This window comes from Oncorhynchus nerka, linkage group LG7 (genome assembly GCF_034236695.1).
Source record: "Oncorhynchus nerka isolate Pitt River linkage group LG7, Oner_Uvic_2.0, whole genome shotgun sequence".
NCBI classification, from domain to species: Eukaryota; Metazoa; Chordata; class Actinopteri; order Salmoniformes; family Salmonidae; genus Oncorhynchus; species Oncorhynchus nerka.
In genome coordinates, this window is record NC_088402.1 from 62,433,873 (window position 1) to 62,461,414 (window position 27,542).

General features: G+C 44.3%; 1 protein-coding gene and 1 long non-coding RNA gene across 3 annotated transcripts in view; one reads left to right on the forward strand and one right to left on the reverse strand.

The window, feature by feature from the left end:
• Positions 1-1,140: 1,140 nt before the first annotated feature.
• LOC115132138 (brefeldin A-inhibited guanine nucleotide-exchange protein 2-like) overlaps positions 1,141-27,542 on the reverse strand; it is a 41,114-nt gene continuing 14,712 nt past the window's right edge. Inside the window, exons 3-39 of one of the 2 annotated variants that reach the window (XM_029664416.2) lie at positions 27,190-27,313; positions 25,286-25,432; positions 24,682-24,861; positions 24,068-24,335; positions 23,749-23,952; positions 23,514-23,629; positions 23,194-23,327; positions 21,723-21,957; positions 21,478-21,577; positions 19,757-19,896; positions 19,518-19,626; positions 18,247-18,436; positions 16,472-16,583; positions 15,182-15,387; positions 14,887-14,971; positions 14,608-14,779; positions 14,028-14,179; positions 13,521-13,649; positions 13,172-13,330; positions 12,811-12,958; positions 11,930-12,026; positions 11,755-11,795; positions 11,501-11,670; positions 10,105-10,256; positions 9,752-9,924; positions 9,478-9,638; positions 9,157-9,287; positions 8,915-9,044; positions 8,621-8,756; positions 7,475-7,613; positions 7,119-7,176; positions 6,856-6,958; positions 6,532-6,671; positions 6,195-6,372; positions 5,944-6,082; positions 5,513-5,630; positions 1,141-4,523 (exon numbers count right to left, since the gene is read on the reverse strand). In XM_029664416.2, the coding sequence (XP_029520276.1) occupies positions 4,359-4,523; positions 5,513-5,630; positions 5,944-6,082; positions 6,195-6,372; positions 6,532-6,671; positions 6,856-6,958; positions 7,119-7,176; positions 7,475-7,613; positions 8,621-8,756; positions 8,915-9,044; positions 9,157-9,287; positions 9,478-9,638; positions 9,752-9,924; positions 10,105-10,256; positions 11,501-11,670; positions 11,755-11,795; positions 11,930-12,026; positions 12,811-12,958; positions 13,172-13,330; positions 13,521-13,649; positions 14,028-14,179; positions 14,608-14,779; positions 14,887-14,971; positions 15,182-15,387; positions 16,472-16,583; positions 18,247-18,436; positions 19,518-19,626; positions 19,757-19,896; positions 21,478-21,577; positions 21,723-21,957; positions 23,194-23,327; positions 23,514-23,629; positions 23,749-23,952; positions 24,068-24,335; positions 24,682-24,861; positions 25,286-25,432; positions 27,190-27,313 (5,341 nt within the window). In that variant the 3' untranslated portion in view covers positions 1,141-4,358. Of the gene's footprint in view, positions 4,524-5,512; positions 5,631-5,943; positions 6,083-6,194; positions 6,373-6,531; positions 6,672-6,840; positions 6,959-7,118; positions 7,177-7,474; positions 7,614-8,620; positions 8,757-8,914; positions 9,045-9,156; positions 9,288-9,477; positions 9,639-9,751; positions 9,925-10,104; positions 10,257-11,500; positions 11,671-11,754; positions 11,796-11,929; positions 12,027-12,810; positions 12,959-13,171; positions 13,331-13,520; positions 13,650-14,027; positions 14,180-14,607; positions 14,780-14,886; positions 14,972-15,181; positions 15,388-16,471; positions 16,584-18,246; positions 18,437-19,517; positions 19,627-19,756; positions 19,897-21,477; positions 21,578-21,722; positions 21,958-23,193; positions 23,328-23,513; positions 23,630-23,748; positions 23,953-24,067; positions 24,336-24,681; positions 24,862-25,285; positions 25,433-27,189; positions 27,314-27,542 lie in introns of both variants that reach the window. The other variant, XM_029664415.2, reaches the window with a different exon arrangement.
• Positions 5,612-7,400, forward strand: LOC115132139 (uncharacterized). The gene is made up of 3 exons (XR_003864037.2): positions 5,612-5,762; positions 5,935-6,772; positions 6,914-7,400. It is a non-coding gene; the product is annotated as an uncharacterized LOC115132139 (long non-coding RNA).

A 27,542-nucleotide genomic window follows, 5' to 3' on the forward strand; every position in this document is an offset into this window, starting at 1 on the left:
TTGGAGGCGCTGTATGGATGGTGTGAAGCACTTGCAGAGCCTCCTGAGGGCATGCAGAGGCAAAATTGAGCACCATACTGCATCACCCAAATTCTGTAACAATGTGGAGGGTTCCAGTATAGCTCTGCAATGTCATGATTGATTGATGGTAGATGGGGGCAGGAGGTTCTGTATAAACACAAACTCACTTCTTTCACAACATCTCTTCTGTGAAGCGCAAGAAGTATGAATGCCCTGACTTGTGCAGATGCTATATCACTGTAAATGCTGCACGGCCAAGACAGACATCACCGAACTGGCATGAGATATGGCTTGGAAAACGTACCTCAATCCAGGGATGAAAAATGCGCTGTACTCCAAATTATCCCAACTGTTACCCTGAGAAGATTGTACTATATTAAGACCGTTTTGTCATTCAGAGGAAGACTGTCTGACTCTAGTGCTGCTGTAAGCAAGCAGATCGGATCTGCTGTTCTGGCAAGCTTGCTATCAATTTTTTGTTAACTAACATTACTGTAAAAAGTATTGGGCTAGGTTAGCTGGCTAACGCTGACATTACTAGATAGCTGTTCCGGCCACAGTCATGAAATGATGCCTACTTCATCCAACTCCACGAAAAGCTGCCTGTGTGGAATAAACTAGCCAGCTGGCGAGCTATAGAGATGTAGGGAGTTTAGGAAGTTAACGTTAGCTAGCTAATGTTAACAGTTAGCTAGCACCCTACCAAAAGAGGGTCAATCCTCTTCGACCTAACATTTTCATAATCAAAAGACAACTCACCGATTCCTAACATACTGGGTGGGGGTTTACATGATGCAAATGAATGCATATCTCTTAATTAAAAACGTTTGAGTCTTTACATAAGTAAATGAAACATACAGATTTAGCTATACCATAGATTTAGTTCATTTTTCTGTGGCTACACCCCAAACAAAGGATGTTACACATTTCCATGGTAACCTTTGTTACACCCAAATTGCATTCGACACATTCGGACGTTTGGGGGGTTTACAGCGCCACACTGGTGGTCATCTTTAGAAACGCATTGTCAAAAAGCCAGAAAAATCGCTACACTAACCTACAACAGTTGAGATTATTTCACACTTTCCATCCACTGAAACAAGCAACCAAAGTCAAAAGTGCTGCTATAGATCTGAATTCAAGGTTTATTGAATACTTAACCAAATGCTTGGAAGATTACATCACAATATGTATAGCACTTATATGTATAATTATTTTACAGTTTGTATTTCTCCCATATACTGTATATTTATATATAGATCCCCATTCTTTAGGGGAAAGTAGAATTCTATAGTTGGAAGGGGGAGGAATGCTTCTTAAAAATATTTAAATGCACTTCAAATAATTACATACATCCTTGCTTAAAAAAAAAAATGTAGACAGTATTAAACTACAAATGGTAAAGTGGATAGCTATACACCAACATGTTTAGGAGTAATGTTTGGTTTTGCTTCATTCTTTCTCCTGTCTGGTGTATTTTCACTGACAGGCTGATAAAGTACTGGAAAGTTAATACACGAGAGGGCTCTGTTCACACAGACTCAATAGGTGTAAAACAGAACAGGGAAAATAGAAAAATAGAACAGTTTAATGGGATAATAAAACCTCATCCTTGCTATATATCATGGGCATTGCCTTGAAGACCTTTACAGGACAATAGATTCATTCTAGAAAATAGCAATTAATTAATCTTTGCACTCAGAACATTGGAACCCTCCAAGACTCAGTTTGGGGAGAAAACATAGGACATTTGAAAAATAACAAGCCCCTCAACAAGCCCCTTTCAACAAGCCCCTCAAGTAAACTGGCATGTAATGATCACTATAAAATTATAAAAAAATAACAAATGAGTAAAATAGGGAATGTTAAAACAGGCCATAGTGATTCACACAATGTGATTAATGGGGAATGGTGGCAGGGGAACAACCCAACAAGTGCAGCCATAGGGCTTATCCATTAGGACTCACTCTGGAACCCCGAACACAGCAAGCCATTCCCATCAATGCCCATCTCAGAGTGGGACACTCAATACAGGTTGTACTACAATACAAATAACACAGGAGGCCAACAACCAACCACCAATAACATCAAATGAAGAAGACATTTTACATAACGAAAAGGGACAGTAATAGGGATGAGCCTTGGTATCAGGCCTATCAGTTACAATATTTTTGGATCAGATTAACAAGCGCATCACAATGGGAGACACTGAGGATACTTTACTGTATTATCATTTGCTTATCGACACAGGTTTCCAATGAGCCTCTCTGCCAGTGGACTTTTCAGCATATTCAGTAATTATTCTTTATTTGCTTTAGCATTTGAATATGCATGTTTGTTCAGTCTTATAAACAGAAAGTAATCAAATCAACAAATGGGACAAACAAAATCAGGTACAGGATAGATATATATATATATATATATATATATATATACACACACACACAGTGCCTTCAGAAAGTATTCAGACCCCTTGACTTTTTCAACATTTTGTTACATTACAGCCTTATTCTATAATGGATTTTTTTTTTTTAGTTCCATATCAATCTACACACAATACCCCATAATGACAAAGTGAACAGGTTAAGGCATTTTTGCATTTATATATAAAAAAAATTAAAAAATTAAATTGAGCTCAGGTGCATCCTGTTTCCATTGATCATCCTTGAGAAGTTTCTACAACTTGGAGTCCACCTGTGGTAAATTCAATTGATTGGACATGATTCAGAAAGGCACACACCTGTCTATATAAAGTCCCAAAGTTGACAGTGCATGTCAGCAAAAACCAAGCCATGAGGTCGAAGGAATTGTCCGTAGAGCTCCGAGACAGGATTGTGTCGAGGCACAGATCTGGGGAAGGGTACAAAAACATTTCTGCAGCATTGAAGGTCCCCAAGAACACAGTGGCCTCCATCATTCTTAAATGAAAGAAGTTTGGAACCACAAAGACTCTTCCTAGAGCTGGCCGGCCTAAGCAATCTGGGGAGAAGGTGCTTCGTCAGGGAGGTGACCAAGAACCCGATGGTCACTCTGACAGAGCTCCAGAGTTCTTCTGTGGAGATGAGAGAACCTTCCAGAAGGATAACCATCTCTGTAGCAGTCCACCAATCAGGCCTTTATGGTAGAGTGGTCAGACGGAAGCCATTTCTCAGTAAAAGGCACATGACAGCCCGTTTGGAGTTTGCCAAAAGGCACCTAAAGACTCTCACACCATGAGAAACAAGATTATCTGGTCTGATGAAACCCAGATTTAACTCTTTGGCCTGAATGACAATTGTCACGTCTGGAGGAAACCTGGCACCATCCCTAAGCATGGTGGTGGCAGCATCTTGCTGTGGAGATGTTTTTCAGAGGCAGGGCCTGGGAGACTAGTCAGGCTCGAGGGAAAGATGAACAGAGCAAAGTCCAGAGAGATCCTTGATGAAAACCTGCTCCAGAGTGCTCAGGACCTCAGACTTGGGCAAATTTTCCCCTTCCAACCGGACAACAACCCTTAGCACACAGCCAAGACAACGCAGGCATGGCTTCGGGACAAGTCTCTGAATGTCCTTGAGTGGCCTAGCCACAGGCCGGACTTGAACCCAAGCCGACATCTCTGGAGAGAACTGAAAATAGCTGTGCAGCAACGCTCCTCATCCAACCGGACTGAGTTTGAGAGGATCTGCAGAGAAAAATGGGAGAAACTCCCCAAATACAGGTATGCCAACCTTGTAGCTTCATACCCAATACTCAACAAAGTACTGAGTAAAGGGTCTGAATACTTATGTAAATGTTATTGTTTAAAAAAATATTTGTAATACATTTGCAAAAATTTCTAAAAACCTTTTTGCTATGTCATTATGGGGTATTATTGTGTGTCAATGGATGAGGGGGAAAAACGATTTAATCCATTTTAGAATAACGATATAACATAAAATGTGGAAAAAGTCAAGGGGTCTGAATACTATCTGAATGCACTGTGTGTGTGTGTGTGTATATATATATAAAATAGCATCAATAAATAATTGTAGTTCATTTTCCATTACATTTGACATTTAACGTCAGAGTGTTGAGAAACAGTTAGTAGAGAGCTCTGTCCCGTCACAGTGCTTTTCTCCCAGCAGGGGCTCTAGAACTTCTAGGGGGAGTCAGTAGGGCACCGGAACTTATCACCAACACTCCAAGCCTTTCCTTTGCAGGAGATAAACAGGAACTGATGACTTTCAAAGCATCTGCCCCTGAGGGTAACAATCTTTGCTTGGATCTCTTGCATCACTACACACTCCCCTACTTCTGATAGGGGAGCTCCCATACACCTCAGAGTCCCACCAGCTTCCCCGTTCCATCTCCAGACCCTCCTAGGGTGCCGGGGGCTGTGGCTGGCCCATCTCAGGAGCAGCGATGTGGAAGACGGAGCCGATGCGGAGGAAGAAACGGCGTAGGACGGCGCGGAGCTCTGGGATCAGGTCAAACTGCATCATCTCACACAGGTGCGGGTAGTAACAGGAGGCATGAGGCTTGAACTGAAGAGGGGGGAAAAGAAAATTTAGCGTCGAACAGATATATGCTAATTAAGCTTAGAGTGTGATGTCAAAGAGTGAATTGTTTGAATTATGGCCAAAGTTGAACGTCAACATTGTTTGTTTAAATACGACCAGGTAAAACACCTGTAGGTGGGATTTGCAATGGGGAAACATTTGTTAATCAAAGTCAGAATGACCCCTAAAGCTGCATTCTTCCTGTTCGTATCCGATTGATATGCGCACAGAAACTTGTTGGTACCTAAGCTAGTGTCCTTCCTTTTGTTACTCAAATTTAAATTTTAGTAATTTAGCAGTCACTCTTATCCAGAGCACTTACAGGAGCAATTAGGGTTAAGTGCCTTGCTCAAAGGCACAGAGATTTTTCACCTAGTCGTCTTGGGGATTCGAACCAGCAACCTTTCGGTTACTGGTCCAACGCTCTTAACTGCAAGGCTACTTGCTGTCCCAAATCAACTTGAATTTAATTCAAGAAGTAAGAACAATGCTAAGGTTAACTGATTGGACACCCTATACAGGAAATCTGCACTGAACCCGAGAGTCTAATTCAGAGATCCTTAATGTAGCCGAGGTATCCCAAGGCCCCGGGGGCAGTCCCTGGTCTGCCTTCACACATCTGATGTCCTCTTTTACATACCCAGGTCATTACACAGACAAACTGTAAAATAATCTGTCTACTTCCTCTATGGAAGTCAAATTCATTGCTTAAGGGGAAAGGAGGCCAATGAAGGGCTGTCCTATAGCTCAATAATCAAACCATTTCCACTATTAGGTTACTCTATTTGGACAGTCTTCTTTTCATCGCTTTTACGGACTTGGGGTAGATAGTTGAAATGGTGCTTGCAGACAGTCCCTCACAAAGTCTTCATAGGGCAATATTACCATTTTAAAAAACAGATCAATCTTGTGGGGCAAATATTTCAGTCCATGTGTATGTAGTGTGTGTAACTTGTGAATAAATGAGTGTGTGCCTTGATGTCGGTCAGTCGAAGAGTCCTGGTGAGCAGCAGGAGGAGCAGGCTTGTCCAGGCTTCTCTGTGGCTCTCAGAGGTGAGGCTGATAAAGTAGGCCAGGGCCTCGCTGCACACGCTGAGGACAGGACAGGACACACAGGACCAACATTACCACATATCTCACTGCCAGAGGGGGAACACCCCCACAAACCATTGATGAAGAACCTATTACAGATGGGCCAATCAGGAAGACTAAGGATGACATGATGTAATCAAATTTACATTCAAGCTAGTCTTGTTCAAGTAGCACAAGTAACTTTTACGTATTTAACAATAATAATACATGGACTTTATATAGCACTTCTCAAGGACCCAAAGTCGCTTTACAATTGTAAAGAGCTTTCACAACATGATCCCTCCCCCTGTCTTTCCCTCTCCAGGACACTCACAGCAGCAGTCGTGTCTGGATGTCAGGCCAGGAGTCCTGGAGCTGCCGGTCACAGTACATACGGAACAGAATACGCAGGCTACAGGCCAGGCTACTGGTCTCCTGCTTTAGCAGATTGGGCTTCGACTTCCCCTTAAATCCTGAGATACAGACAGCCAGACAGACATATGAACGTAGATGGACATACCACAGAGATGTCAAGAGAATCCTGTATCTCACATGACAGATCTGAACACAGACAGTTGAACGCACCTGCTCTCCAGAGTGCAGTCCTCTGCTCGTTGTTAGAGTTGAAATCTCTGGCGAAGGTGTGTGACTCCAGCAGGCAGTCCAGCAGCTTGAAAAGGTGCTGGGAGGAGAGGTGTCTGTACATGCCTTGCTCCCCCTGCCCAGGGTCCCCTTCCTCTGCAGCCTCCTCCAGAGTATCCCTCTGGGAGAGACATAGCACAGAGTCTAGGTCAATCCTCCAACAACATACAGTACACCCAAAACACCCTACTAAGTTGATGCATAAATGCCCTGATTAAATGTGAATAAGGTTCAAGACTTCAGTTTCGAGCCATTGTAGTTTAGCTCCATTATGACAAACCTGTGCAGCAGCCATATTTTCGGCATCTTCCTTCTTGCTGGTTGCCGGGTAGAAGACAATGTTGTCAATGGTCTGGATCAGCTCCAGCTGCACCACACACTTAATGAGCAGTCCAGCAAACAGCTTCTGGTCTGACACTCCTGCCACAGACACAGAGCACACCGGCATCAGGAAGATAGATAGGAACCCACGAGAGACTGAGGTCAAATGTGGAAAAGTGGAACACGACAAGGAGGATGAGGTACGTATAAAGATAGAAATGTGAATTGAGGTCTGAGGGTCAAAAGGTTTCTGTAATTCGTTGCATACTGGCATGGGGTTTACCCTTCCAGGTCTCATCGCTGGCAGTGGACATTTGGCTCTGACCTCCTCTCTCTGACAGGGCTCGGTCATAGCTGCTCTGGGATTGGGTGTCAAAATCTACATCCTGTAGTATGTTTGTGAGAGAAAACAACTCATGACACGAACAAACGGCAAGATATTTATTTTCAAAAGTCAAATCACTGCCATATACTCATGTATGTCTATAGTCAGGCTCAAAAGCTTTAATTTGACTGTCTGAAGCTTCATAAATATTGTTTGCCCACCATATGTTTCCCATCACCAGCCTCCTCTTCCTGACCAGCTGGTCGCCATGTCAACAGGCTGTAGAGAGGAGAAAAAAAGAATGTGCACATCATCAGTCATGTGGTCTATTGGAGGAAGGGTTTCCTGTGTCGATGACTTACCATGGCCTGCTGAAAGATCTGCTCATGACTACATCTGACATCAGACTTGTTCTTGCAATGCAACGCAAATACAAGATCAGCATTTCTTACTATAACAGTGCGTTTTCTGTTTATGTGTGCAAATAAATATTTAAAAACACATTGAGAATTACTGTTGGATGCCTGTTTATGGTGATGGGTTGCAAAAGTGAAAACAGGCCGGCAGCAGAACTCACGCGTGTGGGCTGGTGGTCTGGAAGATGTCCAGCATACAGGAGCAGGTGACGTTCCACACCTCTGGGCTAAACTTCTCCCCATTCAGGATGACCAGGTTCTCTAGGCAGTTAGTCCCTGACCGGGCCAACTGCTCATTATCTGGGGTAGTGGAGAGAAAATAGTGGTGTCATTCACCATTACGTCACCAAACTTGAAACTCCTGGTAAATGTTTCAAAGAATATTACAGTGAATACAGCTTGAATTGAATTAGTTAAGTGTGTGTGTGAGTCAGCTGCCGTTTCTCCCCTCTCTCTGGTGTGTATGTGTGTGTGAGTCAGCTGCTCTCTTTCCCCCCCCTCTCTCTGGTGTGACTGCGTGTGTGAGTCAGCTGCTCTCTTTTCCCCGCTCTCTCTGGTGTGACTGTACGAGTCAGCTGCTGTTTCTCCCCTCTCTCTGGTGTGTCTGTGTGAGTCAGCTGCTCTCTTTTCCCCCCTCTCTCTGGTGTGTGTGTCTGTGTGAGTCAGCTGCTCTCTTTTCCCCCCTCTCTCTGGTGTGACTGCGTGTGTGAGTCAGCTGCTCTCTTTTCCCCGCTCTCTCTGGTGTGACTGTACGAGTCAGCTGCTGTTTCTCCCCTCTCTCTGGTGTGTCTGTGTGAGTCAGCTGCTCTCTTTTCCCCCCTCTCTCTGGTGTGTGTGTCTGTGTGAGTCCGCTGCTCTCTTTTTCCCCCTTCTCTCTGGTGTGTGTGAGTCAGCTGCTCTCTTCCCCCCCCTCTCTCTGGTGTGTGTGTCTGTGTGAGTCAGCTGCTCTCTTCCCCCCCCCTCTCTCTCTGGTGTGTGTGTGTCTGTGTGAGTCAGCTGCTCTCTTTTCCCCCCTCTCTCTGGTGTGTGTGTGTCTGTGTGAGTCAGCTGCTCTCTTTCCCCCCCTCTCTCTGGTGTGTGAGTCAGCTGCTCTCTTTTCCCCCCTCTCTCTGGTGTGTGTGTCTGTGTGAGTCAGCTGCTCTCTTTTCCCCCCTCTCTCTGGTGTGTGAGTCAGCTGCACTCTTTTCCCCCCTCTCTCTGGTGTGTGTGTCTGTGTGAGTCAGCTGCTCTCTTTTCCCCCCTCTCTCTGGTGTGTGAGTCAGCTGCTCTCTTTTCCCCCCTCTCTCTGTGGGGAGTATAGGACCCACCTTGTCTGACACACCACTGCAGCTGAGTGAAGATGTCAGCCAGCAGGACCTCACTGAGAGGCTCATAGAACTGGGTGAAGACGTCACAGATGGCGTACAGGGCGTGGTTACAAGTCGTGGTCATCCACTCGTGCTTCTACGATAAATCACAAGACACAAAATACACACAGACGAGCAACACAACAAATCACGAGGTTGAGTGAGTGACTGGTGCAAAAGCCAGTGTTAATTACAGAAATGCCTACTCAAGACAGTCATACAGTGGAACCAATGACAATCCCTACAGCCCCTCACCTCCGTCTGTTGCTCAGGGAGCTTCATATTGTCAAAGATGCGGAAGACGATGCGGAAAAGGTCATGCCACCAGTGCTTTTCAAAGGTGTGTCCATAGCTCTTCATAATCTCAAACATCACAGTCAGACCCCTGTGACAGAAAGACACACACGTCAAGTGTACATGAATGCCTATTGGGCTCAAAGCATTACCTTTGTGGTGCCTCTACACTTGTAGGGTGAGCTACGGGTCAGATTCCTTACCTCGTCCTGATGTCCAGCTTGCAGCGGTTGATGATGCAGGACAGCTCAAAGAGGATGGGGAACCAGCCTCTCACCCACACCCGGTCCCCTGGGGCCACGTTCATGTCATCACTGGTGTACTCCCGCAGAGCCTGGGGACAGACAGGGAAGACCTATTAGAGGAACATTATCATGATGGACTGGCACCATCATGTACTTAACCATGATGCAAATAAAGAATCCACTCCAAAATGCTGTTCGGTTGCAGGCTTCATTAGAAAGCACTTTAGTACTTTGTGATCTAGGTTTGGGATGTGCTTTGGAATTCTGTGGGATGCCTACCTGCGGCCGTTCAGCCACATATTTAGCACAGTGGCGTATGAGCCGGATGGCCTCCATACTGGTGTCAGGGAAGGCAGCATTGCACACAAACTCAGACAGACACTTCACTGCATCCTGGAAGGAGTCTATGGCTGCTGCAAAGTGCTGCTGAAACGTGATCACTGGAGAAGAGAAAGGAGAATTATTACACAGCAGTCCATTTCTCTACCGAGCTGGCCATGCCCTTTGAGACAAAACGATGGTTGAGCCCCAGTCCTAACGTGTCGGTACTCACTGACTATGTGGCCAGTAGTCTGGAAGGCCAGCTCCACAATGGTCTCGTCGTGATCCGAGGCGGCCTGGTGGAACACAGAGAAGATGTTCTTCCAGCCGGAGCGGATGTTGGCTGCCTGGGAGTTGACCATCTGGGCCACACAGCGGATCACCATGTCCCTGATAGTGGGAGATCTGTGGAGGAAAGAAAGAGTAGGACAAAGGGTCAAGCATTTGTGGCGAGTGTGTAGGCTGGATTTGGTTCTGTGCTGGCAGGGTTTTTCCACAACATATCCCCTAGATTGTTCCACCTCTGACTCTCCTCCTTCTACTATCTCCCTTCCCCCTCTTTCCCCTGGTCCAGTCTCTCTTTACCTGTTCTTCTTCACGATGTGTTCAAATGGCCGCAGGAAGTCCTTCTGGAAGCGGAAGTTAGCCAGCTCTCCTTTCTCCAGGAACTTCATGGACAGCTGCCTCAGAGAGTCCACGGCAAAGATGGCCACGTCCTCATTGGGGTTGCAGCCCACCTGGTGGAGGAGCAGACACATAGGCATAGATCCACAGTCGGTACATAGCAGGGCACAATACTTTTTGTTTTTGCCACCATTTTGACTTGGCTGTGAAAGTAAAAACGTACTTGTCACATCAGTGTGAGCTGAACATTCATTGCATGGTCACCTCACTCAAGTTCCAAAACGTTCTATTTTTTGGGGTGTCGAAAACCAGTATAGTGCATTCTCATGATTCCTGCAATGAAAGTGTCTGCCCTGCCCCTGGGCCCGTTTCCCTGGGGCCTGTTGCTGTGATGAGCGAGCCACTCTCTCTCCCTCAATGTGGGCTCCAGGATAGAGAAAAAAGGCTTCTGATTGTAGAACTTTTCAAAATTCAACTGCGGGAAAATACATAGCTTTGGAGGTAACTACTGTTGTTCTCAACTTTCTGTGGATATCATTTGTATTCGTCATCTCTTGAATAGAGGTCAACAGCAACTATTTTACAACCAAGATATTTGATTTGGCTTTAAGATAGGAAGTGCGCGTGGGCCAATGTGAGTGCATAAGGTAGCAAGCTACAACTGCAAAGGCTTTTTAGGACATTCATTGGACTTAGACTAATACATGACTACTAGCAGTAGGTATTATATTTAGTGTTCCTGATCTAGATAATGTGCTTTGAGTTCTCACTTCCTCATGTGGTGAATTAGCATATGATATTAGTGCACATAAAGATTCATCTCTATTGATCAACAACATTCTGGAAATTCTGGAGGCCTATTTTAACAGTAAAATAAAACAATAGCCTATTGTCAACCCACAATTCATGACAGTCACTGGATTAGGTTGCACATCAAAATATCTTGAATCATTCATTCCTGCTTGGACATGTTACACGAAACAACTTATTTTTTGAATAGCCTACCATCTCAGTAGTCTATTACACAGTCTAAAGCACCGTGAATTACGTTATAAGGTGATTTACAAAAATGTATGTTGTGTAACGCTGCAGAAAAAAATAAATGGTGTGACCAGACCAAATCATTGGCTGGTGCCACCAACTGAAAAAGATAGTAGCACCATTACAGCCAGTGGAAAATGTTAGTCTGGAGCCCTTGATAGACTAAGTCTCTGCATAATCAGGTTAGATTAATGGATTTAGACGACTGCTGGACTAACAATTCTCAATGGACAATCTCAATTGAAAGTGTTTCTTACTCCAGGAATATGCTTAATCTGGTTCCAGGACACCTTCCTTACTGAAGATAGGAGCTCACCTTGTTGAAGTGGTCTCCGATGACCTGCCAGATGCGTGACCACTGCAGGCGGATGCGGTTCATGTTGTAGTAGGAGATCTCTACTATCTTCTGCAGACTGAACATCCTCGGCTGGTGAGCAGAGGCCAGTTCATCCATGGAGACAGCACACAACCACCGCACAAAGTCCACTAGGAAAAGGACACAGGACAACATCAGAAATACACACACACACACACACACACACACACACGTGGCGAAACAGATCCACTTACCAACTGCATTTCCATCCAGCCTTGTGGAACCAGTGAAGATCCTGCAAACAAATACAGGTCAGATTTACAAGACATGTGCTTCCAGAAAGCACCATCCAGATACAGTCACATTGACATAAATGATTAAGAACAGATGTCTGCAGCCATGGATGTACGTTGAACGTGTATCTCTCACCTGTCTACAGCCACCACCACGCTCTGAGAGCTGGTCTCTCCCACGGACTCCTGGATATGAGCCATCTGCCTCCTGTCTGGACCTCCCACCAGGGTCCCTGCAATAGGAAACCCATTTCAGACACACCATTTAACATATTATGCCATTTAGCCAACACTTTAATCCAAAGTGACTTACAGTCAAGCGTGCATATATTTTACACACGGGTGGTCCCGGGAATCGAACCCACTATACTGTCATTGCAAGCTCCATGCTCAAACCAACTAAGCTACAGAAGATAGGGTGTCCAATCAAAAATGCATCTTTGACCAATGGGTAAAATGATATGTTGGGTAGATAATCCTCTAAGAAAACCAAACCTCACGTCTCCATCATAATCCGTTCAAAAGTTATTGGAGTTTTTAACCCTTGTAGGATGGACAGAATTAGGGTGACTAAATCAATGGAGGCCAGAGAATATAAATTGGTCAAAAATCACTCAAATTGCATCGCGCCAGCTAGGATGGATTCTGTGCAAGAATTAAGGCCACTGGCTGACTGGCTGGCTCACTTTCGTCATCTTTATTCTCGAATCCGTAGGATATAAAACAATATAGAGGTAAGAAGGATATCGATTTTGAGACACGAAATATGGCATTTTCATTTGAAATTCCAATTCTTTAAAAAGTTCTCCTTTAATGATATGTTAGAGAAAGACCCCACTGAACGATTTAGAACATTAATATTCATACTTGTCTTGGTAAAATGTATTTCTATAACATAAGTAAGTCAAATTTCACACACTCTGGGCAGAGTTGGTAGACACCCTTTAGAGGACATCTTCACACATACACCATTTACACATGAACTGTCCCTGATTTTCAAAGCCCTGTGTGACCTACCCAGTCCCAGGGGCATGAACTCCTCTCCCCCGATTGGGAAACCCTTGATGCCAGCCTGACTGTCCCGGACCACTCCAGAGATGTAGCGTGTCTTCACCCCTGTGCCAATCAGCTGGGCCAACTCCAGCTGGCTGATACACCGCAGGATCTGCACAGAGAAACACAGGCCAAGGGTTAGAGGTCAGCCTCCATGTTCTGTTCATGACGTCTCTACCAAGTCAAGTGCTATGCTCTCTTTCCACTGGATTTGTTTGCATAGAGACAGACAGATAGATGGGGTGGATTTCTGACTCGCAGAAGAGGAGATGAGAGGCAGGGTTGGGAAAGCCAGGTTGGCTACATGAGAGAAGCCCTGACCTACCTCGTGCCAAGAGTTGCCCAGGTAGTTTCCATCTGTGTGGGCCACAGTGATAAGGGTCTTGATGGTGTCGATGTTCTTCTGCTTCATCTCAGTGATGCTGGAGCTGGCTGTGAGCAGGGTGAACCGAGCCAAGGCTTGGACATACGCATCCCTCTCCAACTGCACAGCGCCGCGAAGACAGACAGACGAGTCATTCAAAGAAACAGACAAAACAGGCTAGGAGTTTCAATTTCATGTTGAGCATAGAACCATGTTTGTTGGGAGGGGGGGGTTAACAAAATGAATCATAGTCCACGGATAGTAAAGGTGTTAGGATGATACATTGAATTATTTAGCTGTGGCCTCTGACCAGCATACTGAAGATACAGGTGATCCTGATGGCACAGCGGATCCCCTCCAGACACAGAGAGGCCACCTCCTGGTCATCACAGTCCTGCAGCCCCACGCTGAAGGCTGCCAAGAGAGGGGTCCACGCCAACTGCAACACACACGCAGAGCATTGGTCATACAGCCACCTTCTTGCACACATTCACAAGCATTACCCATCCCAGCCACTGCAGATGGTGGTGCAGTGGTCCTAATGAGGTGATACTATAATAGTATATGCCATTTAGTCCACTCTTTTATCCAAAGAAACTTGCAGTCATGCGTGAGAAACTTGCAGTCATGCGTGAGAAACTTGCAGTCATGCGTGAGAAACTTGCAGTCATGCGTGAGAAACTTGCAGTCATGCGTGCATACATTTTACTTATGGGTGGTCCCGGGACTCGAACCCACTATCCGGGTGTTGCAAGCACCATGCTCTACCAACTGAGCTACAGAAGACATGGTCATTGCGAGGGTGGCTCTGCAGTACCTTAAACATGGGCCGGACGTGTTCCAGGTGGGTGGCGCTGAAGAAGGGAGCCTGGGCGTGGCTCACAGCCTCCATCAGGGCCTTGGCTGTCTTGGCCATCTGTTCCATCTCCACGTTATACAGCAGACGACGCTGCTTCTCAGTGGCTACACCTGAAAAGAAAGAGAGTGCCTAGATTATCACATGACCAACACACTCTTCACGGTAACTTGTAGGCTTTACAATTCCCACTAAGCTGGGTGGTGTAGGGGTTCAGTTGATGCATAATACATACAGTTTTAGATCATCTGTCACAGAGACATATATTTAGAGTGTTAGGACATTGATGTTTCTGAATCCTGATGCATTTACATGACACTACCACATTCTACGGCAGACATGTAGGCTCACCACTCAAATTAATAATACTTAACTTGTAAAGGGCATTTCCCACGCTCAATGATAATAACATTGGGAATATTTAAGCAATGCTTCATTAGTGAACGCCTAAGAGTGAGAACAATATTGCCAATTCTAAAAGTTGTCCCTACTCTAAATATATCTGTCTCTGGCTTGTTATACCCCTGTTATCTCGACTTACTGTGCTTGCTAGTCTTGGGTGTGATCGTGTGCTCCTTCCTGTCCTTCATGGCGATCTTCTTGCCAGCGATCTCATCGTATATGGAGGACAGGTACTCCTCAGGCAGGTCCTTACTGTCGTTGATACCACGGTTCATTTTGATGTACTGCTCCTTGGTCATTTTGTTCTTCACCTGTACAGGTCAAATAACGGTGGGGAACAACAGTGAATACAAATAACTGGACGTGGGTGTATGGATAGATGAACAGGCTAAATAAACTGATTGGTTGGTGTTCTGACCTGTGGACTGTGCAGGTCGGTGGTGAGCATGATGATGGAGTAGGCCAAGACGTAGGCCGTGTCTGCACTGGCAAACTCAGTCTGTCTGCAGGGGCAAGAGGTTAAGGCCAGTTGAGGTAACAAGGTGGTGCATCAGTAAACCACTGGGCATTACATAATGAATATTCAAAGAGGCTACACGTCCACGCAGTATCTATAATTGAGGATGTTCTCGATGACATGTTTCCAGAGCGTGTATGCAAACTCAACTCCTCCCCCTGCTGGTAGCAAACAGTCACTGACATGTCTCCCTTACCCCTGGTTACACTCCAGATATCGGGCAGCAAACTTCTCCATGAGCCTGTCAATTTTCTGGGCCTCTCCGGGGAGCCGGAAGCCCTCTAGGAAAGCCCTCAGAGCAGAGACAAAGTCCCGGCCACAGAAGTCCAGCTGGTCCACGTAGCTGTACATCACCTCCTTGTTGAAACGCACATTCTCCCCCAGGTACTCCCCCACCTGGGTCTAGAGAGAAGAGAAAGGGGAAAATGGTGAAGAGCTGTGCCAGAGATAGGAAGCTCTAACAAACCCTTTTAGCTATGTATTTTATATAAATATAACCATGTAAGGTAGAACCTATTCTAATTTACAATGACAACCTGGCATTTACAATGAAGATCTGGCATCTACAATGACAACCTGGCATCTACAATGGAGATCTGGCATCTACAATGGAGATCTGGCATCTACAATGAAGATCTGGCATCTACAATGAAGATCTGGCATCTACAATGAAGATCTGGCATCTACAATGAAGATCTGGCATCTACAATGAAGATCTGGCATTTACAATGAAGATCTGGCATTTACAATGAAGATCTGGCATTTATAATGAAGATCTGGCATCTACAATGACAACCTGGCATCTACAACGAAGACCTGGAATCTACAACAAAGACCTGGCATCTACAACAAAGACCTGGCATCTACAACAAAGACCTGGCATCTACAACAAAGACCTGGCATCTACAACAAAGACCTGGCATCTACAACAAAGACCTGGCATCTACAACAAAGACCTGGCATCTACAACAAAGACCTGGCATCTACAACAAAGACCTGGCATCTACAACAAAGACCTGGCATCTACAACAAAGACCTGACATCTACAACAAAGACCTGACATCTACAACAAAGACCTGGCATCTACAACAAAGACCTGGCATCTACAACAAAGACCTGGCATCTACAACAAAGACCTGGCATCTACAACAAAGACCTGGCATCTACAACAAAGACCTGGCATCTACAACAAAGACCTGGCATCTACAACAAAGACCTGGCATCTACAACAAAGACCTGGCATCTACAACAAAGACCTGGCATCTACAACAAAGACCTGGCATCTACAACAAAGACCTGGCATCTACAACAAAGACCTGGCATCTACAACAAAGACCTGGCATCTACAATGACAACCTTTTCTAGTACAAACTCGAGTCCGAACACATCACAATAACTTTCTGTTGTTGCATACTCTCTAGAGAGGCTACTAAATCAAACTCCTTCATGTTTGTACAGTGATACAAGGTTGTGATGAGGTGCTCACTGTGTCCAGGCGCTCCTCTTGGTGTAGAAACTGGGCAATGTCCTCTGCTGTGTTTCCCAGCATGCCTTGGTCTTGTAAGAACTGGACACCTCGCTTGGGCTTTTTGTTGAAACTTGAGAGATGGAGACAAATAATCTATGGCTACTACAGATATACTGTATAACTAGATGGGCAGTGTTCATTTTGGCAGCCATTTTAGATTTAGTCTATTAGTACCTTTTAGTCTTAGTCATATGTTAGTCATTTCATCCTTAGTTTTAGTTATATCAGTCGACTAGTCAGTCATTTTAGTCACATTAGTCAGTGTATTTTTCCCCATGAAATAGTTCATATTTAACTTCCATCATGTCCACATTCAACTAGGCCTACTATCATTCATATAGCTGGCACACTGCTATTGTAGTAGATTGTAACCAATACCAGCCATGATTTAACATGGACAACAAAGCCATGGCTACAGATTAAACAATTTAGGCATACAGCGCTTTCCCCCCCAATCATAACCTTGCAATGAGGGTAAATAACAGTGATTCCCTTAAAAATGGGAGAATATACACTTTCCAATAATGTCAGAATTTTTAATGTGATACTGATATTCAGCAAATAGCACTAGCATTTCAAAACGGGGGTAAATACTGCACTGGCACTTGCCGACGGCGAGTGTGGCAAAACAGATGAAAAACAGCACAGACGGAAAAATAGAGCTCATGTGATCAAAGCAAAAATAGCCTATGTGAAAGTAAGAGGGTAAACATAATTGTTTCTAGTTGAGGTAGATTACAATTGAAGTGTCCATGCTGTGCATCAACTTCAAAAGAGCGAGTGACTGAAGTGACCGCCCGGGAGCTGTGTGGGAGTCAGGCAGATCAGTTCAATAAGCCCGCGCAATTTAAACACGTTAAATCTGCCAATAAGAGGATTGCATTAAATATTCCGCATATAATTGGACAAAACAGATGAAAAGGAGCTTCATGTCAAATTGAACTTGCATTACTTTCATGTGGAATTCTCGTCTAGTCACATTTTCACAGTGGTATGAAGTACTTAAGTAAAAATACTTTAAAGTACTACTTAAGTAGTTTTATGGGGGAACTGTACTTTACTATTAATATATTTGACAACTTTTATCTTCACTACATTCCTAAAGAAAATAATGTACTTTTTACTCCACACATTTTCCCAGACACCCAAAAGTACTCTACATTTTGAATGCTTATCAGGACAGGAAAATGATCTAATTCACACACTTATCAAGAGAACATCCCCGGTCATCCATGCTGCCTTCTGATCTGGCACTCACTAAAAACATGTTTTGTTTGTAAATTATGTCTGAATGTTGGAGCGTGCCCCTGGCTGTCCGTAAATAAATTAAAACTAGAAAAATGTGGCCGTCTGCTTTGCTTAATATAAGCAAATAAAAATGATGTATACTTGTACTTTTACTTTTGATACTTAAGTATATTTAAAACCAAATACTTTTACTCAAGTTGTTTTTTACCGGGTGATTTTCACTTTTACTTGAGTCATTTTCGATTAAGGTATCTTTACACAACTACATTTTTGTCACCTGAAATGAAAACTCATTTGTGACAGTTTTTTTCATGGCATCTCGTCTCAGTATCATCATTAGCTTTCGTCAGGAAAAATAGGTGGTTGACGAATATTTTTCGTCAGTTATTGTTGACGAAATTAACACTACCTGCCAGACTGATACTGTATATAGACAGAGTAAAACAAAGAAAGGCAAAGGGAAGGACAAAGAGTGTGAGACTCACAGCTCAATGCCGTGCTCAATGACGTCCTTCTGTTGTTTGATGACCTCATACTGTTCTGGGTGGTCAGGCTGGGAGGACTGGACACTAGATGACATGGTGGAGTCCAGAGAACTGACGCTGTCTCTACGAGACGCCAGGTGGTCAGGAAGCTTCAGCTCCGGACCCTCACCATCTGACGGCCGCTCCTGGCCTGGGTCACACACAGCAGGGTCAAGATACACACTGTTTAGGCTGAGAGGTGCAGCTAGACACACACACACACACACACACCACCCACCCACCCACCCACACCTGCTTCAGCACCATTGTCTAACTCCTTGCGCACTGCTGAGGAAAGAGAGTGTGAGGAGCCTTGGGTACTGTTGATTTTAAAGATGGAGGCCTAATGAAAGTAAGATAGTATGCCAATAGTGTAAGATAGTATGCCAATAGTGTAAGATAGTATGCCAATAGTGTAAGATAGTATGCCAATAGTGTAAGATAGTATGCCAATATTAATCTAAACTATTTCTTTAAATATGCAAGAGGGATATTTTTTCATTCAGTTGTTATATTTTCGTTGGCTAAATTAAGTTCGAACTGTCTGTGTCCTCCGTATTTCATTTGAGATAAGTAGGCCTGTTGTAATATAAATATCATTAGCTTATTGCAGTCATTTGTTGGGTACGGTAGGCACTAGGCTTTCTTGGTAATTGCTGCAATATAGCGTGTTCAAAACTTTGGTGAATGTTTAAACCAGTTTGAAAGTGTTTTGTTTCATTCTGTTGAGTCTTTTTCTTTTAACAAATTAAGTTCATACTGTAATGTTGCGTTTGCCGCAATATAATATCCTGCTTGTATTTTCCCTATAAACAACGGCTTGACTTACTTTTGATATGAATCTAATAAAGTTTAGAAACATTTGTGAAGGTGTGATGTGGCTATTAGCCTTTTGTACTGCAGGCCTATGAAGAACTGACTCCGACAGTTGAGGTTGAATGTTTTAAGCCTACCAGAGTAACTCCTATAATCTAACAATATAATGCTTATCTTTATAGCCTATACATGCAATGCCCTTTACAATAGGCTATACATTTTTGCATATGCTACACATCGAAACACGTAAAATGTGGCTCATTTGGTCAATATCCCTTGTTTATTGATGGTGCGGATGGATGTCCTGAGTTACGCACACAAAGCCCGATAAATGTAAATCTTCCCAGTCATTTGTCCGGCACAACATTTTCCGAACGGAATCACTGCCAGACACACACACTGCTCATTACACTCACCGAGGTTGGCCTGCAGGTTGGGGTTGACATACATGTCTCTGCTCCACTCCACCATGCATTTCAGAATGGACACTAAACACTCCAGACCCTTCTTACGCAGACTCAGCTCCTGCAATATGTCTCATGTTAGTTAACCGGTCTGTCACATCATTTACAGAGCTCAAAAATACTTCCTACCCCAGAGAAACAGCTAAACAACAGACAAAATCCAAGCATGATGTCAACGTATTTGAGGTAACCTGTAGAGGGGTCATCCCCAGCTCCTGGCCACTCCTCCCCATGGCAATCTTAGATAGATCGTTCACCAGCCGCTCAAAGATGTTTGCAGCGTTCAGGTCACAGTCGTAGTTTACGTAGATATCCACCACACACTGAGCATCTGGGGGTGAAGGGTTTGAAGATGGGGGATAGAAGATACAAATTTGGTATATGTACATTACCGTTCAAAAGTTTGGGGTCACTTAGAAATGTCCTTGTTTTCCATGAAAACATACATGAAATGAGTTGCAAAATGAATAGGAAATATAGTCAAGACGTTGATAAGTTTATAAATAATAATTGTGTCCTTCAAACTTAGCTTTTGACAAAGAATCCTCTATTTGCAGAAATTACAGCCCTGCAGACTTTTGGCATTCTAGTTGTCAACTTGTTGAGGTAATCTGAAGAGATTTCACTCCATGCATCCTGAAGCACCTCCCACAAGTTGGATTGGCTTGATGGGCACTTCTTACGTACCATATGGTCAAGCTGCTCCCACAACAGCTCAATAGGGTTGAGATCCGGTGACTGTGCTGGCCACTCCATTATAGACAGAGTACCAGCTGACTGCTTCTTCCCTAAATAGTTCTTGCATAGTTTGGAGTTGTGCTTTGGGTCATTGTCCTGTTGTAGGAGGAAATTGGCTCCAATTAAGCGCCGTCCACAGGGTATGGCATGGTGTTGCAAAATGGAGTGATAGCCTTCCTTCTTCAAGATCCCTTTTACCCTGTACAAATCTCCCACTTTACCACCACCAAAGCACCCCCAGACCATCACATTGCCTCCACCATGCTTGACAGATGGCGTCAAGCACTCCTCCAGCATCTTATTTTTTTTTCTGAGTCCACAAATGTTCTTCTTTGTGATCCGAACATCTCAAACTTAAACACTTTCCTCCAATCTACCTCTGTCCAGTGTCTGTGTTCTTTTGCCCTTCTTAATATTTTATTTTTATTGGCCAGTCTGAGATATGGCTTTTTCTTTGCAACTCTGCCTAAAACGCCAGCATCCCGGAGTCGCCTCTTCACTGTTGACGTTGAGACTGGTGTTTTGCGGGTACTATTTAATGAAGCTGCCAGTTGAGGACTTGTGCGGCATCTGTTTCTCAAACTAGACCCTCTAATGTACTTGTCCTCTTGCTCAGTTGTGCACCGGGGCCTCCCACTTCTCTTTCTATTCTGGTTAGAGCCAGTTTGCTCTGTTCTGTGAAGGGAGTAGTACACAGTGGTGTACATTTTGAGCCTGTAATCTAACCCACAAATGCAGATGCTCCAGATACTCAACTAGTCTAAAGAAGGCCAGTTTTATTGCTTCCTTAATCAGGACAACAGTTTTCAGCTGTGCTAACATAATTGCAAAAAGGGTTTTCTAATGATCAATTAGCCTTTTAAAATGATAAACTTGGATTAGCTAACACAACGTGCCATTGAAACACAGGAGTGATGGTTGCTGATAATGGGCATCTGTACGCCTATGTAGACATTCCATATCAAATCCGCAATTTCCAGCTACAATAGTCATTTCCACCATTAACAATGTCTACACTGTACTTCTGATCAATTTGATGTTATTTTAATGAACAAAAAAAATGATTTTCTTTCAAAAACAAGGACATTTCTAAGTGACCCCAAACTTTTGAACAGTACTGCACATAAACAGCAATGCACACTAAATGTGTCCATCAGGCTTGTGTGTGTTTTACCTGCACATATCCGTGTGAGGGTCTGAATGACCATCCACTTGTGTTCAAAGGAGCTGGACGATGTTTCCAGAATGGTCAGGAAAATCTCCCTGAAAAACACCTGGGAGAGGTAGAGACAGTGAGGGAATTAAAAGTGGTAAGTAGTTTCATCATTCATTTTTATTTTCCATTCTATGTTGCCTATTTTAAATTGAGTATAAAGACTCAAAATCACAGATAAAATATAGAAATCCTGTATCCCGAACCTCGATCTGCATCTTGAGGTGGACTTTAAAGTGGGAGAGAAGGGTGAGGAAGATGGCGAGGGAGAGCTCAAACACCTCGGGCACAGAGGACACCCCGTTTTTGGAGAGGGCCACACACAGGTACTGCTTGATGGCATTGACAAACATCTCGTGGGTACGGAAGACGGGCCCTGCCCCCTGCAGCACAGACAGCAGCAGCTGCAGAGACACCACTTTGGAGCGCAGCTCATGAGACCTGAGGAGAGGGGGAGAGAGTAAGGGGACAGAGAAGGAGTTCGACGGGGAGAAGAGAGAGATGGGAAAAGGCAATGAAGACGGAAAAGGAGAGTTGGAGAAAGGAGAGACGACAAGGGCATGGGAAAGAGCCAAAGAAAGGGAGATTGTGGGAAGTGTAAATAAATATTCAACAGTTTAGTATATGAATGACTTGTACAGTTTATAGCCTTAGTACAATATAGTTATTTAGGTTTAAATTATAGCACGTCACTGTCGAATATGTTTGGATGCAGTGATCAGGCTCAGCTTTCACTTGCTTATTCAGACTCCCAGACTTAGGGTTTTAGATTACAGCAACTGAAGAAGCCCAGTCACGAATGTAAAACCTCCAGCTAACCTGGGTATACTGATCTTTAAAACGGTCTATATACCAAGTGGAAGCTATTTACAGTGCCTTGAGAAAGTATTCACACCCTTTGACTTGTTCCACATTTTGTTGTTACAACCTGAATTGAAAATGGATTCAAGTTAAATGTTTTGTCACTGGCCTACACACAATACCCCATGATGTCAAAGTGGAATTATGTTTTCAGAATGTTTACAAATGAAAAAAAATGAAAAAAAAGAAATTGTCATAAGAATTCAACCCCTTTGTTGTGGCAAGGCTAAACAAAATCAGGAGTAAAAATGTGCTTAACAAGTCACATAATACATCGCATGGACTCATTATCTGTTAGGTCCCTCAGTTGAGCAGTATATTTCAAACACAGATTCAACGACAAAGACCAGGGAGGTTTTCCAATGCCTCGCAAAGAAGGGCACCTATTGGTAGATCAGTAAAAATAATAAAAGCAGACATTGAATATCCCTTTGAGCATGGTGAAGTTATTAATTACACTTTGGATGGTGTATCAATAAACACAGTCACTACAAAGATACAGGCGTTCTTCCTAACTCCGTGGGAGACAAATGAACCTTTTAGCAGGGTTGACATACTTATTTTTCTTCCACTTTGACATGAGTATTTTGTGTCAATCATTGACAAAAAAAAGACAAATGAATTTGAATCCCACTTTATAACAAAATGTGAAAAAAGTCCAGGGGTGTTAATACTTTCTGAAGGCCCTGTATATACTATTGTGGAGAGAAAGCCAGGAGAAACTTGGACTTGGATTAGGTGATGAGAACAAGGGAGGAGTTGTGCGTTTGAACAGAGCGGAAACTGGGGCTGAAGGACTATCGGATCATGTCTCACTTTGGGTCAGGGGGTCCGTCTGCCAGGGGCTTCATGGAGAGCTTGCAGAGGGAGCGGAAGACCAGGAAGGCGTCTTTCTGCAGGATGTGGGAGAAACGAGCAGTGTTCTGGCCACCCTGCATAGACTCTGCATCCTAAAGACAGAGAGCAAATAACTAAACAGAACAGGCTTAAACTATACAACGCAATTGTCAATATATAACTAAACTACCAAAACTAATGTATAATGCATAGGGGCAAAAATAATCACAAATCACTCTTTTCTCCCATAAAACCTTTGATGTAACCCATCCTCATTCCACAGATAAGAGTTAACTCACCAGGATGTCTGTAGAAGACACTGAACCACGGTCATCCATAATGCCGTTCATTTGGTTCGTATCTGTCCTGGGTCTAGGGGGCACCACCTCTGTCTGCTCAGAGAGATGATCCCCTTCTGTGTGGAGAGGTGGAAAAGTCCAGTCAGATACAGGTGTGTAAATGATAGACCAGGACAAGCCCTGATTAACAAACTCTGTCCAATCACACCACCTATGGTTACAACCAATGCCTAACCTGGTGTGGTCTGGGGCTGTGACTCTGGTTCAGGTGCTGGAGCCACTTCCTCACTCGTTGGTTCAGGTGCTGGAGCCACTTCCTCACTCACTTCTGGTTTCTCATCCCCTCCTACTTCTGATTTCTCCCCCTGCCCCACCTCATGCCCTTCCTCGACTGGCTGTTTTACAGTTGTTGGGGTCTCTGAAACTGGATCTTCAAAAACTATTGATGAGAAAAGAACATGTGTCAAATAAATGAGGATGATATAGGCTTCAGAAATGTCATGCAATAATAGCACATGATCGACGTTATGTATAAATATACTCAACGCCAATACCTGGAGGTGGTGTCTCATCCCTTTTCTCCTCTGTAACAGCCACATCCTCCTCAGTCTTGCACTCCTCTGGTTGGCCACTGATGGAGGGTGTGTCTGGGGCCAGGGGCATGGTATGGAGGTCTGGGGTGCTGGCCGCAGGAGATGGCGTCCCGCTTAAGTCTTGGGTGCGGTCTGACCGGGGAGAACCGCATATCCGCCCAGGGGAAGTGGAAGGGTTCTGATGGGGCAAACACAGTCTATCCTTCTCCTGCTCGTGAGACTCCAGAGCCTGTATAGATACAGGGAGATGGACAGACAGGTCATGATCAATAAAACTAGTCAGAACACCAAACAGCATGTGAATAACAGCCAATGAACAAGTCAGCTAGTCGGCTAGGAGACAATCAGACAGGTAACACACTGACAAATACACTTATGGAGAAATTATTGGGACACAAGGAAGGTCTCCATTTCCAGTCAATCAAGATTTATTTTCATCTCCATTACTCAATCAGCTTGCTTTAAGAGGATACAGACCAGGGTCTAAGACGGAGTCGAGCGATTTGTTTAGATGACTGCATGTATGAACAAGTAAATATGAGAGTGAACTGGGCTGGTCTGGACAGTATACTGACCGCCTGTGTCTCCATGCGGGTGAAGATCACATTGAGCATCTGTGTGAGCGTGGCCTTGGCGGTGGTCTGGTTGATGAGGTTGCGGCTGGCCAGGTAGATGTTGTAACAGGTACGCACAGTCAGTAGAACAGTCCCCTCGTGGATCTCAATGTGAGGGGAGGTCACTGCAGTTAGGAGAGCCTGGAGAACAGCAGGGGTCAGAACAGTCAGGGGAAATAGAAGAAAATAATGTCTTGCACTACCTTTGTGAATTCTAGATCGTTCAAATACGGTAGGAAGACTGGTCAGTCCAATAAAACCTGTTGTCAACAGTGACAATACTGGTGGCTTGTATGAACAAGACAGACTTTGGACCCTCAACTTTGGAGTTCCACTATGTGAAACTTAAATGAACTCTGGTTATGCATCACGCCTACTGTACAGCCATAAAAGACAGATTTGCCACCGGATATACCTGTAGTATCACAGTGGGGAATGGAGGTGGGAAATAATGGGCAGCAATTTGTCCTGAGAGGCAACTAGGCTATATATGGTACATCAGTATAAATATGTAGCTATAAATAAAGCAGAGGTTTAAGATGAATGGAGTCCCTGACAGACTCACCTTAATGATTTGCAGCTGCACCCCCTCGTCTGTCTGTGGGCCCTGGAAACAGTTACAGATGGTCTCCACCAGCCGGTCGATGAGCCTCTTCCCTGGAGCACTACTGTCAGGGGCGTTGCCTGTGATGTGGCCATACGCAATGAGCTTCTGCAACGAGGGGGAAAGGAGAGACGGGGGATTGCGGAGAATGTATGCATCTCTGATATTTAGGGGCACAACTCCGAGGAATTGCACAACAGGGGTAACAACATTTGAACTTCTCCACCCAGTGGCACTTACAAGTAGGGACTTACAATTACCTCCCACCCACAATTGAGTCCCAGCTCCCTCTCACAATTACAAATGTGTGTGTACTTTAATGTCAACTTGAGGATCTGTAGGGCTGGAAATTGCCAGGGATGACACAATATCACGATACTTAGGTGTCAATACGATACGTATTTTCGAGTCTCACGATTCTAAATACATTTGGGGACCCGAGTGGCACAGTGGTCTAAGGCACTGCATCTCAGTGCTAAAGGCATCACAACAGACCCTGGTTCGATCCCAGGCTGTATCACAACCGGCCGTGATCAGGAGTCCCATAGGGCGGCACACAGGCCCAGTGTCGTCCGATTTAGGGGAGGGTTTGGCCGTCATAAAATAAGAATTTGTTCTGAACTGACTTATATTTTTTTATTTAACAAGACATGTATTGCGATTCGATACTGTAGTTTTATTGCAAAACCATGTTAAAACACACACCAGTCTATGTAAGGTCCCACAGTTGACAGTGCATGTCAGAGTAAAAACCAAGCCTTGAGGTCGAAGGAATTGTCCCTAGAGCTCTGAGACACAGATCTGGGGAAGGGTCCCAAAAACATTTCTGCAACATTGAAGGTCCCCAAGAACACATCATTCTTAAACGGAAGAAGTTTGGAAACACAAAGACTCTTCCTAGTGCTGGCCGCCCGACCAAACTGAGCAATCAGGGGAGAAGGGCCTTGGTCAGGTGGGTAACCAAGAACCCAATGGTCACTGACAGAGCGCTAAAGTTCCTCTGTGGAGATGGGAGAATCTTCCAGACGGACAACCATCTCCGCAGCCCTACACCAATCAGGCCTTTATGGTAGAGTGGCCAGACTGAAACCACTCCTAAGTAAAAGGCACATGACAGCCCGCTTGGAGTTTGCCAAAAGCCACCTAAAGGACTCTCAGACCATAAGAAACATGATTCTCTGGTCTGATGAAACCCAGATTTAACTTTTTGGCCTGAATGCCAAGCGTCACGTCTGGAGGAAACCTGGCACCATCCCTATGGTGAAGCATGGTCGTGGCAGCATCATACTGTGGGGATGTTTTTCAGCAGCAGGGACTGGGAGACTAGTCAGGATCGAGGCAAAGATGAACGGAGCAAAGTACAGAAAGATCCTTGATGAAAACCTGCTCGAGCGCTCAGGACCTCAGACCCAGCCAGAGACCGGACTTGAACCCGATCGAACATCTCTGGAGAGACTTGAAAATAGCTGTGCAGCAACGCTCCCCATCCATCCTGACAGAGCTTGAGAGGATGTGCAGAGAAGAATGGGAGAAACTCCCCAAAGACAAGTGTGCCAAGCTTGTAGCGTAACAACCAAAAAGACTCAAGGCTGTAATCGCTGCCAAAGGTGCTTCAACAAAGTACTGAGTAAAGGGTCTGAATACTTACGTAAATGTGATATCAGTATTTTTTAAAATAAATTAGCAAAAAACGTCAACCTGTTTTTGCTTTGTCATTATGGGGTATTGTGTCTAGATTGGGGGGGGACTATTATATCAATTTTAGAATAAGGCTGTAACCTAACAAGGGATCTGAATACTTTCCGAAGGCACTGTATCGTCCAAAATAATACCCCAATGTAACTTCTTCCCCCATCACTACATACCTGTAAGCAGTCCAACGAGGTACTGACAATGCGTGGAGACTTAGATTGACAGGCAAGCTCAAAAGGAAGCACATATTTGTCAGCCTCAATGTAGTTTGCTCGGGGCGGGACCACTGTGCCATCTCTGCAGGCCAAAGGAAAGATAAATGACAACAGGAACTAAAGCCTTAATATTTATGCACTTTAAGTTGCTCTGGATAAGAAAGTCTGCAAAATGACTAAAATGTTAATGTAAAACAGATTAAATCATGGAGGCCTCAGGACATTAAACATAATAAGCACTAATAACAGACTAATAACAGTGGTGACTGCTTAATAGGTGTATCAAACCAATCGCCTGCCCATGAAATCCA